General features: G+C 40.5%; 1 protein-coding gene across 1 annotated transcript in view; it reads left to right on the top strand.

Annotated features, from left to right (window-relative positions):
• Window positions 1-12,731, top strand: part of HTR2A (5-hydroxytryptamine receptor 2A) — an 86,470-nt gene extending 73,739 nt beyond the window's left edge. The window contains exon 3 of the mRNA XM_049853157.1: window positions 11,799-12,731. Within this exon, the coding sequence (XP_049709114.1) occupies window positions 11,799-12,598 (800 nt within the window). The 3' untranslated portion in view covers window positions 12,599-12,731. The remainder of the gene's footprint in view (window positions 1-11,798) is intronic.
• The last annotated feature ends 434 nt before the right edge of the window (window positions 12,732-13,165 follow it).

Below are 13,165 nucleotides of genomic sequence, written 5' to 3' on the forward strand. Positions count from 1 at the left end.
ATTTTTTACATGGTCTTTTATATCATAAGCTTACAAAAGCATAACATCGCATGATCAATAAAGGGGCAGTACAAGATATAATCATCATAGATAACATCATTTCCCAGAGACATAATTTTCCAAGTGACACATAGTACAGTTCTGCATGCGCACACAAATACAATGAGTTTTTGTTTAGTTGAAGAGAACATTTTGTTGATTTAAAGTAACAATTGACTTCATACTGCTTTACACTTATGCTTAATCTTGCAATACCTTTCACAGTTTTTATAACAATTAATCTTTTTGCAAAACCATTGCCACATAGGCTTTGTCCATCTTGTCCAGGGTGGCCAAGTTCTTGAAGTCCAGCCACTTTGGGTTACGTCATATTGTCCACGATTATGCCAAGGACAATTAGCCCAATCTCTATACCCAAAGACCAGTCAAGCGCAGCAGTGAGCGGGGTAGACGAGAAGGTTGACCTGTAATTGGCTGAGAAATTGGCTGAGAGAACTCACTGCCTTTTGTTTTTCCACTTTTATGGGATCATGTGTGGGTGGTGGTTTAATCACAAAAAGGGCCTTGGTAAATACCAGGATTCCACCATCCTGTTTTTGTTTTCCATAGTTGAGCTATTCGTTTTCCCCCTAAGACAACTTCATGTTGATCCCCAGGTAATACACGGGCTGTCCCTACCTGGGATTTCACCAGGGGATTATGAGTAGGACGCCCCCCTCCAAAGGTCCCTAAATCTATAATGGAATTTTATGCTTATACATTCTGCTATACACAGGCTGAAAATGAAACAGAAACATAACACAGATGACAGAGATATTCCTGACTTTTCAGGAATTCTTCGATGTTTATGCTGGGGGCAGTGGATGCAGAGGGGCCGCCCTTGCAGCCTGGCTCCTCCTGACTTTTCAGGAATTCTTCGATGTTTATGCTGGGGGCAGTGGGTGCAGAGGGGCCGCCCTTGCAGCCTGGCTCCCAGCAATAAACCACAAGTAATTATGCACAAACACCAGAATATAAACTAGGTAACAGAGAGCTCCTAAATATTAAACACTTATGCTCATCAAAAGACTTCACCAAAAGAGTAAAGAGAGAACCTACAGATTGGGAAAAAATTTTGGCTACGACGCACCCGACAAGGGTTTAATCTCTAAAACCTATAGAATACTTCAACACCTCAATAACAAAAGGACAAATAATCCAATTAAAAAGTGGGCAAAGAATATAAACATACACTTCACCAAAGAAGACATTCAGGTGGCTAATAGACACATGAGGCAATGTTCAAGATCATTAACCATTACAGAAATAAAAATCAAAACTACAGTGAGATACCATCTCACCCAAACATTACTGGCATTTATAAAAAAAAAATAATAATAAATAAATTTTGGAGGGCTGTGGGAAGATTGGAACTCTTGTACACTGCTGGTGGGAATGTAAAATGGTACAGCCGCTACGGAAAATAATATGGCAGTTCCTGAAAAAGCTAGAAATAGAAACACCATATGATCCAGCAACCCCACTCCTAGGAACATATCCTAGAGAAATAAGAGCAGTCACAGGAATAGACATATGCACACGCATGTTCATTGAAGCATTATTCACAATAGTGAAAAGATGGAAACAACCTAAGTGCCCATCAACAGATGAATGGATAAATAAATGATGGTACATACACACAATGGAATACTACACAATGATACAGAACAATGATGAATCTGTGAAACACCTCACAACATGGATGAACCTGGAGAGCATTGTGCTGAGTGAAATAAATCAATCACAAAAGGACAAATATTATATGAGACTACTATTGTAAAAACCCAAGAAAAGGTTTACACGCAGAAAAAGAAAAACAATCTTTGATGGTTATGAGGGAGGGAAGAGGTAGTGAAGCGAAATCACTAACAAGACAGTAGACAACTTTGGTGAAGGGAAAGACAACACACAATATAGGGGAAGTCACCACAACTTGACCAAGGCAAAGTCATGGAAGCTTCCTAGACACATCTAAGCACCTTGAGGAACTGAGTTACAAGGGCTGAGGGCCAGGGACCATGGTCTTGGGGGACATCTAGGTCAATTGGCATAACATAGTTCATAAAGAAAATGGTCTACATCCTACTTTGGTGAGTAGTGTCTGGGGTCTTAAAAGCTTGCCAGTGGCCATCTAAGATACATCTACTGGTCCCATCATCTCTGGAGCAAGGAAGAATGAAGAAAACCTAAGATACCAGGAAAATATCAGTCCAAAGGACTAATGAACCACAAGTACCACAGCCTCCACCAGCCTGAAGACAGGGATCACAATAGAGGGTTCCAGACAGAGCAGGAGAAAAATGTAGAATAAAATTCAAATTCACAAAAAAAGACCAAACATACTGGTCTGACAGAGACTTATAGGAACCCCCGAAACTATGGCCCCTGATCACCCAGCTAATTGAGAACTGAAGCACTCCTGAAGTCCACCTTTCAGCCAAAGATTAAAAAAAAAAAGATTAGACAGACCTATAAAACAAACAATAACACATGGGAGGAATGTGCTTCTTAGATCAACCAAGTGTATGAGACCAAATGGGCAACACCTGCCTAAAAGCAAAGACGAGATGGCAGGAAGAGACACAAAACCTAGACAAATGGACACAGGGAACCCGGGCTGCAAAGGGAAAGGGGGAGAGTGCTACACATTGCGGCGATTCAACCAACGTCTCAAAACAATTTGTGTATAAATTTTTGAATGAAAAACTTATTTGTGCTGTAAACTTCCACCTAAAACACACTTTAAAAAAAAAGAGATTACAGTCTAGGAAACTCTACGGGGCAGTTCTAATCTGTCCTATAGGGTCACTATGAATCAGAATGTTCAATGTCTGTGTAGGGCCTGGGATTAATATTTTTAAAGCCCTAACAGAGTCCCTGGGTGGTGCAGTTAGCATACGTGGCTGCTCACTGGAAGCCTGGAGGTTAGTGTCTACTCAGAGGTACCTCGGAAGAGGTCATCTACTTCCCAAAAATCAGCCCCCGAAAACCCTGCGGAGCACAGTTCTACTCTGACACACATGGGGTCACCATGAGTCGGAGCTGACTTGACTGGTTTTATTTGATGAATCAGAATCTCTAGGAATGAGGCCCAGGCAATGTCATATTTAAAAACTCCCCAGGTGATTCTAATGTGCAGCCAAGTTGCGATAACTGCAATATATGAAAGAAACTAGGTATTATCAGGGTTTTATTTTTTAAATATTTGGCCTCAAAGAATACTGTCTTTCTAGATGAAATTTTGACTTTGGGATTTAAGAACAAAAAAAAAAGGAAGAAATTACCAAGGTGCCGAGAACCATCGGGGTGTCTGTGGGTGTGTGTGTGTGTGTGTGTGTGTGTGTGTGTGTATACTTTGTACTTGTACTTGGGACATTAATGTAATTCGGGGTCATTAACCCCCTGGGATCTAGAACTCTTTTGGTAATCGGATGGAAGCCCTAGATTATTTCTTCAAAGACAAGTACATACATGCAAAATCTTGCAAGTCATTTTAGGGAGATCACAGAGTTCCTGAAACCAATGTTAAGGACTTCTGATGTAGTCGTAGATTTTTATAACTACCATTTGAAGAACAAATAAGGATGTAAAAAAAAAAAAAAAATCAGGCATAAGAATTGAGAAACCTAAATATGCATCTTGGTTTTGGCCCTAAATTGCTGTGTGATTCTAAATAAACCATTTAAGCTTGCTGGGCCTTATCTTCATATCTATAAGATGAAATTTTTACCTGCCAGTGGGCAGTGTGGGTAATACTTTTTACAATTTTGTAAAAAGCTGATCAAGGAGTGAATTAATATATGTGAAAGTCTTTGAAAAGTTGTATTTTATTACTAAAGCTATTCAGAATTAATCAACGCACACAACTCCTTGGGTTCCTGGCAAGTTTATCTAGCTCTCATTTTTATGTATATCTGCCTTGTCAGCACACCATAGATTATCAGGAGTTTAAGAACCCTTGAGCTTTACATTCTTAATTAGAAGTATAATGACCCATTTGCCCTATGTATTCAATCCTTCACTCTCATTATTATTCTGTAGTATTCACTTGTGGTCCTTCCTATCTGTCAAATTGCTAATAAATCCATCCTTAACCAGTAAATCAGCCGCCACCGAGTTGGCTCTGACTCATGGCCACGCCTGTGTGTCAGAGTAGAACTGTGCTCTGTAGAGTTTTCAATGGCTGATTTTTCAGAAGTAGCTCGCCAGGCCTTTCTCCTGAGGCACTTCTGAGTGGACTCGAATCTCCAACATTTTGGATAACATCTGAGGGCATTAACCATTTGTTCCATCCACAAACTCCAAATCCATTGTTATAACTAGGAAAAAAAAAATCATTTTCTGTCATCAAGCATACATTGAAGTGCAAAGGAAAAGAGGTATAGTTCCAGAAGAACTGAAACCCTGTGAACCACAATTCAGTCTTTTTCACAAGAGCCCTGAAATACTTGTCTCTCTGTTCCCTCCACCTCTTTCCTGACCCAAGGTGTCCAGGGATTCCTACCAGAGACTCAATACTTAGTAAGGGCAAACCTTGTTTCCCAAGGAAAGTACACCATCTCAGAATTATCTTCAGTCCTAAGATATTACCAGATGCTATCACGTCAACTCTGACTCATGACAACCACCATATGTCAGAGTAGAACTGTGCACCACAGAGTTTTCGGTGGCTGAATTTTCAGAAGTAGATTGCCAGACCCCTCTTCCAAGGCACCTCTGGGTGGACTCGAACCATTAACCTTTTGGTTAGCAGCTGAGCTTGTTAACCATTTGTACCACCCAGTTAAAGTGTGAAAATTTAGGATTAAGAATAAATCCCACCATGGTCTCATCTATCTTGAGACCAGAAGAATTAGATGGTGCCCAGCTACCACTACTAACTGTTCTGAGCAGGGACACAATAAATGGTCCCAGATAGAATGGGAGAAAAATGTAGAACAAAACTGAAATTCATGAAACAGGCCAGATTTACTGGATCAGTGGAGACTAGAGGAACTCCTGAGACTATCACCCCCTTTCAGCTAAATAGATTGGCTGATAAAATAAAGAGTATCACCTGTGAGTACTGTGCTCCTTTAAAACATCATCTATATGAGACCAAACGGTCAACATTTACCCTAAAGCAAAGATGATAAGGTAAGGGGAGGGACAAGGAAGCTAGATTAATGGAAACAGAACAACCAGAATGGAAATAATAGACTACATCATGAAAAATGTAACCAATGTCACTGAACAATATGTATAAAAAAAAATGGGGATCTAATTTGCTGTGTAAACTTTCACCAAAGACACAATAAAATATCATAATTTTTTAATAAATATAGAAATGAATAAAGCTTGTCTTTCATAGCCATCGGTTCAGGGTTGATGTCATTTACCCAGGCTATGGTAAGACTTTAACTAGAGGTGGGAGCAAACTTCATGTGCAAAAAGTCAGCAGAGCTATGAGAAAGACACCAGTCAAAGGCTTCGTGCTCTCGGGTGTCAATGTTTCACACCGATCTCGTTGTCTGAGTTTTAATGGAAAGAATAAGAATGTGCGTGGAGGATCCGGTGCTGCGTTTGAATTTTGATTGTTGTTTTTCACTCCTCTAGAAAAATATATTAAGCAAAATGCAGAGTCACGTAGTTCAAGCTATTGTCTGTTTGTTCATAAAGGAAAATGCTTTCTATGCAGAAATTTCAAGTGAGAGGAGACGTCAGGTCAGGTCTCCAAAAGTAGCTATTATCAAAGAAAGCAGCCAGAAAATTACTGCACTAGAGACGGCTGTGACCGCAATCTTGGGTATCAGCCAGCTTCTTTGTCTTTCTTGGTCAGATCATGCTTTCGAACTGTTTATGTACCCACAAAGTTTATCTAAGTGTTCTAGTTCTCTGAAACAAAAACTCTTCGCCTATATTATAGAGTATAGGCTACCTGGGTGGTGCAAATGGTTAAGTGCTTGACTGTTCACCAAAAGTTTGGCGTTTCAAACACACCCAGAGACAACTCAGAAGAAAGGCCTGGAGATCTGCTTCTGAAAGATCACAGCCATCGAAAACCCTATGGAGCAGTTTTACACTGCACACGTGGGGTGACCATGAGTTGGAACCGACACAACAGCAGGTTTTGTTTTGTTTTATTACAGAGTATTGCTTTAATTTTCTATTTATCCTTTCTGTAAACGCTCACTGAACACTTACTACGAGTGAAGCACTGAAAAAGAATGGTATGTGGTAGTTTTCAAAATACTCTTTTTACATGTAAAGAGAACGGGCCATTTAAAGTCCTAATTGGCTTGATTCTCCCCCTCTAAACCAAGGACCCCCTTCTAGACACAGACTGACCTATCTCTTCCTTTCTGCCACATTCTCTTTAATCCAGAAGGTGGGTCTTTACCCCAGGCAACTAAGAGGGAAATCTCCCCTTCAGTACAAATGTCTCTATCACCCCTTTCCCTTTCTGGCTGCAGAATAGAGCCATTCTGGAGGGTAGTGTGTCTGTATGTGTGCATGCCTGAGTGTGTGTGAGAGAGTGTGTGTGAGTGTGTGTGTGTGTGTTTTCTCCCCAACCACAGGACACACTTCTGAATTCCAAATGATTGAATAATTTGGTGTCTTAGGTAATTCAATACTCTGGTTAATTGAGAATTGCAACTTACATAAATTACCAGATGGCAAACAAATAGACAAAAGGCTTTCAAGTTACTGATTTCCATTCTATTAATCAGGAACATGAACACCCAAGAGTTTAATAGCAAAGTCATACACCATTTTTGGACAGTTGAAATTTTCTTTATGTGTATCATGACTAATAGTACTGGTGGTAATTCATCATATTAGAAAAGCAATCTACAGTTCTAGCTGTACAAAATTAAAATTGATTGAAAGCCTATACCACCCGAGCAGAGTTAATAATTGCATCATTTTTAAGCCTATAGTACATAGCCGAAATGTGTTTTAATAACCAAAAGGTGGGTGGTTCACAGAAGAACTAGATGGTGCCTGGCTACCACCAGTGACTGCCCTGACAGGGAACACGATAGAGAGTCCCTGACAGGGCAGGAGAAAAGTGGTGGGCAGAAGTCAAATTCTAGTAAAAAGACCAGACTTAATGATCTGACCGAGACTGGAGGAACCCCAGAAGACATGTCCCCTGGACTCTCTGTTAACCCAGAACTAAAATCATTCCGGAAGCCAACTCTTCAGAAAGAATAGGCTGGACTATAAGACATACAATGATACTTGTAAAGCGTGTGCTTCTTAGTTCAAGTAGATACATGAGACTAAATGGGCAGCTCCTGTCCGGAGGTGAGATGAGAAGGCAGAAAGGGACAGGACCTGGCTGAATGGATGGGAAATCTGGCATAGAAAGGAACAATGTGTGGTCACATTATAGGGAGAGCAACTAGGGTTGCATAACAATGTGTGTATAATTTTGTATGAGAAGCTAACTTGAGCTGTAAACTTTCACCTAAAGCACAATTTTTAAAAAAAAGGTGGGTGGTTCAAACCCACCCAGTGACTCCACAGGAGAAAGACCTGGTAAGCTGATTCTGTAAAGATTACAGTCAAAAAAACCCTAAATGGGTCGCTATGAGCCCAAATCAACCCTACAGCACCTAACAACAAGTTTAAGAAGATCTACTGTATACTAAAATCTAATACATACAGAGCAAATAGATTAGAACAAAATAATGTTAATGTCTGTAATCTGAATAGTTCCATGGAGAAAGCTACTCTCACATTTATCTACCATTGACAGAGCACCCACTCTGAACTAGGCGTTGTTCGAGGTGCTCTGCATATTGATTTCATCGTATCCTCACCACATCCATGGAGATATGTTGGTGCCAACCTCACATTATAGATGAAGAACTGAGGTCTACAAGGATGAAGTAACCAGTCCAAGAACACAGCCAGAGCCAAGACTCAAACCCAGATCTGTCTCATTCCAAAACATCTGTTTTAATCAATGACTGTCTGCACTAACGAAGACCATGTAGATGAGTACAGGAAACATCTTTCACAGATAAGACCTAACACTTGGAAAACAAAACACTCTTCTGAGGGATAATGTCTTAAAGTTCACCTCCAAGAGTTTTCTGATGGATAAGCAGAACTGGTGGGTGTCCAGAGGTTCCTATTAGAGCCACAGCTCTTGCTGGCCTACAGAATGTTCCCAACGACAGGCCAGGGACAGAGGGGAATGAGGGAAATGAAGAGTCATTAACCACACAGAGTGTCCTAGAGAACAGCTCTGATGTCATTTATCTCCACCTTCCAAGAATACTGGGACAGCCTTGCATAGACAAGTGATAAATATTGTCAATTAAGTCTGTGAAGATAATGGCAAATGTCACTCAGAAAGATTTGCATTGACTATTACATTAACTCAAACTAATGTCTCCCTCTTGCCAGGATGGGCAGCGTGAGGTGATGTGGAGTTAGGAGGGGAACTTTGTTCCGCGTACACAGAAGTTAGATTATCGAACCTCAAAGAAAGTTTCTTGAGGAGTGTCATGGATTGGATTGTGTCCCCCAAAAAATATGTGTCAGCTTGGTTAGGCCATGATTCCCAGTATTGTGTGGTTGTTCTCCATTTTGTAATTGTAATTTTATGTTGACCTCCCTTACTCAGGCCACCTCCCTGACTCAAGGTAAACGGAGTTTCCCTGGGGTGGGGCTTGCACCGCCTTTTATCTCTCAAGAAATAAAAGGGAAGCAAGCCAAGAGTTGGGGACCTCATACCACCAAGAAAGCAGCACTGGGAGCAGAGTGTATCTTTGGACCTGGGTTCCCTGCACCAGTGGAAGACTGATGACAAGGACCTTCCTCCAGAGCCGAGAGAGAGAGAGAGTCTTCCCCTGGCGCCAGCGCCCTGAATTTGGACTTACGGCCTACTTGACTGTGAAAGAATAAAATTCTCTTTGTTAAAGCCATCCACTTGTGGTATTTCTGTTATGACAGCACTAGATGACTATGACAAGGAGGATGGCAAGTTAAGCTGCAGCCCCCAATCCAGTGAGGAATCTGTGTTCTTGGCTGGGTTGAGACCACATATTCGACTCTAAAGGGTGGTCAGAAGCACTGACCAAGACACCCCTTGGTATGTGGCTCTGTGGGAGCTGAAAATATGGGCAGGAGTGAGGAGGAGAGTTTTTTCTTACTCTTCTTCCCAGGATGCCCCTGTGGTATCTACCCTTTCATGAAGGGAGCAACAGGAAACTAAGTCACACAGTATTTGCTTCATGTGTCCTCTCCTTTCCCAACACCCCATTTGGCCTGACCAGCCCCAGGCCAGTAGAGGAAGACACCCCCATGCCCCTTGGGAACAGAGAGGTGCTACAGACAGATGATGGTCTACACAACAGGATCCAGCCTGTCTGAATCTGCAGGACTTCAGAAAGGGGGCAAAACCACACAATTGCACAAAATGGTTGTCAACCACCAGCTGACTCTCCCTTTAATAAGGTCCCATCATCATGGGCAGTTGCCATCAAGTTGATTCCAATTCACGGTGTTGTTAGGGATTGAATTGTGTCCGCCAGAAATGTGTGTCAATTTGGCTATTTTATGATTCCCAGTATTGTGTGATTGTCCACCATTTTGTCATCTGATGTGATTTTCCTATGTGTTATAAATTCTACCTCTACGATGTTAATGAAGCAGGATTAGAGGCAGTTATGTAAATGAGGCAGGACTCAATCTACAAGATTAGGTTGTATCTCGAGTCAACCCCTTTTGAGATATAAAAGAGGGAAACGAGCAGAGAAATGTGGGGACCTCATACCACCAAGAAGGCAACTCGAGGAGCAGAGCACGTCCTTTGGATCTGGGGTTCCTGTGCTGAGAAGCTCCTAGACCAGGGGAAGACTGATGACAAGGATCTTCCCCCCAGAACCGACAGAGAGAGAAAGACTTTCCCTAGAGCTGGTACCCTGAATTTGGACTTCTGAGAGAATAAATTTCTGTTTATTAAAGCCCTCCATTTGTGCTATTTCTGTCATAGCAGCTCTAGAAAACTAAGACAGTGGCCTCATAAGTGTCAGAGTAGAACTCTGCTCCAGAGGGATTTTATGGAAATAGATTGCCAGGCCTTTCTTCCAAAGTGCCTCTGGATGGACTCAAACCTCCAATCTTTTGGTTGGCAGCCAAAAGTTGGAGGTTCAAGTCCACCCAGAGGCACCTCAGAAGAAAGGCCTGGTGATCTATTTCTGAAAAAAATCAGCTATTGAAAACCCTGTGGAACACAGTTATACTCTGATACAGATGGCAACTGGTTTTCTAGAAAATCGCCATGATTAGAGGCCAGGTGTTGCTTTTACTTACTTCTGCTCTCTCCTCTGCCTAAGCCCTGTACCTGACAGAGCTGTCCAGGTCCCCCAAATGTAAATGGCAGAACAACTGTCTAGGGGCTCATGTTCCCATGTATTGGCTCATTCTGTACTAATTTTTATATTTTCCAATAAAAGAACTGTCTGTGGCTGCTTTCTTTTTAGTAATTCAACCTTATAAAAGCACTACTACTGATATATATAGATATATAATGGCCTTTATGGGACAATTGCAAATTTGAACAATTTATATTTAATAATATTAAGGAAATCTAAATATTTAGTTAGGAGTGACAAGGGTATTGTGATCATTTTTCTCTGTTTTTTAAGAGTGCATAGCTTTTAGAGCTACATCATAACATTTTTACAGATGAAATGATCTGTCTCGGATTTGTTTCCAAATAGCGTGTGGGGGGTGGCAGCAGGGAAGTATACGGGAGACAAGGTCGGCCTGGGGTCGATGATTGTCGGAGCTGGGTGACGTGCTCGTGAGAATTGATTGTGCTGTTCTTTTGTACATGCTGAAATTTTTTCCTGTAATAAAAAGTGTTAAAAATGATCAAAATCAGAGTTATTTTAAGTTCGTATTAGAAAAATCATATTTTTAAAAATGTTTAATGATATGTCGTTTTTATGATTTACTGTTAAATAGAATCACCGGATCAAAAAATTACATAAAGTACTGCCTTTATATATACTTAAAATATTCAGGGAAATAGAAGGAAGAAAATAGACAAAATGTAAGTTATTGTTGTCCCTGGCTGGTGAAAATATGTTATTTTTCTTTATTCTTCTTGCTTTTCTGTATTTTTCAAATTTTCTAGAAAGAAATTGTATTATAATTTTATAAAGTTCCTTTTAATAAAGCATGCTCATGATATAGTTATGTGAAAAAAGTTACATAAGTATATATAAACTAGAATCCCAATTCTGTTTAAAAATGTGTGTGCGTGTTGTGTGTGTGCGTACCTGAAAGGCATTTTTGTTTTTTGGTTTTTTGTGTATTTTCTTGAATTAATAAGTATAATGTTAGAAAGCTGGAGCATGAAAAATTAAAGCTAGAGTTATTGTATTTCTTTATGCAGCTGCTAACTTAAAGGTCAGCAGTTTGAATCCACTAGCCACTCTTTGGAAACTCTATGGAGCAGTTCTATTCTGTCATATAGGGTCACTATGAGTTGAAATCGACACACAGTAAGTTGTAAGTAATGGACTATGTAGGGGAATGCAATAGATAAGTATAAGGAGCTTTATAATATACACTTAGAAAACAGAAAAGTGAATCCAAATAAATTTCAAAAAATTCTCAGTGAAAGTACGTGTTTAATTTTATACTCTGCTGATATAAGATCCTTTGAACAACTACCATTGTATAGTGATATTCTTGCCTTCATACACTCAATTTTTTAATAATCATTGTTCCCTTTTCTTTCCCATTTCCAGGTATTTCCATGCCAATACCCGTCTTTGGGCTACAGGATGATTCCAAGGTCTTTAAGGAAGGGAGTTGCTTACTTGCCGACGATAACTTTGTCCTGATAGGCTCCTTTGTGTCATTTTTCATTCCTTTAACCATCATGGTGATCACCTACTTTTTAACTATCAAGTCACTCCAGAAAGAAGCTACTTTGTGTGTGAGTGAGCTTGGCACTCGGGCCAAACTAGCTTCTTTCAGCTTTCTCCCTCAGAGCTCCCTGTCTTCAGAGAAGCTTTTCCAGCGCTCCATCCACAGGGAGCCAGGGTCCCACGGCAGGAGAACTATGCAGTCCATCAGCAACGAGCAGAAGGCATGCAAGGTGCTGGGCATCGTCTTCTTCCTGTTCGTGGTGATGTGGTGTCCCTTCTTCATCACCAACATCATGGCCGTCATCTGCAAAGAGTCCTGCAATGAGGACGTCATCGGAGCCCTGCTCAACGTGTTCGTGTGGATCGGTTACCTCTCCTCAGCGGTCAACCCACTTGTGTACACGCTGTTCAATAAGACCTACAGGTCAGCTTTTTCACGGTACATTCAATGTCAGTACAAGGAAAACAAGAAACCGCTGCAGTTAATTTTAGTGAACACTATACCAGCCTTGGCCTACAAGTCTAGTCAACTCCAAACAGGCCAGGGGAAGAATGCAAAGAAAGACGCCAAGACGACAGAGAATGACTGCTCACTGGTTGCTCTAGGAAAACAACAGGTAGAAGACACTTCTACAGACAATGTCAACACAATGAATGAAAAGGTTAGCTGTTTGTGATAGGCTGGTTGCCATGGTAACTGTGGCCAGGCACACTGAGCAAGTTTTCACCTATATGGAAAAAAAAAGAATAGGAAGACTGGAAAAAAAAAAAAAATTAGGCCAGTCTAATAGAACCGACAATAACATCAGTATGCGCCTCATTTTATTCTGTCAATGAAAAGCAGGGTAAATGCCACAAAATGTGCACTTCTATAATGTCCTGACAGCATGTCCAGCTGTGAGTTTTATGGTATTTATTTTTAACATTGTAAAAGGTATGTCTTTAAAATAATTAGCTTTCATTGTATAGTTACGATGAGGCCATAAATAAATCTAAATTAATTTTGGTTTTTGAATGGAAACCTTGCTAGTGTGTTGTTAATTGATGGCATTGTGTTTCGTGGTTACCTCTTGCTGTAAACATAAATAGCTATAAATAGTGAAAATCTGTTGACAATATTGGCCTCTTACATAAAGGAAGACTCTCATGAAAACTTACCATCATCTATATTTTGAAAGACAAAGAAAACACTAAGGACAGTGTTACGCAATCTGTATTGCTAAAATAACGAAATACTTCACGAC

This window comes from Elephas maximus, chromosome 14 (assembly GCF_024166365.1).
Source record: "Elephas maximus indicus isolate mEleMax1 chromosome 14, mEleMax1 primary haplotype, whole genome shotgun sequence".
Taxonomy (NCBI): domain Eukaryota; kingdom Metazoa; phylum Chordata; class Mammalia; order Proboscidea; family Elephantidae; genus Elephas; species Elephas maximus.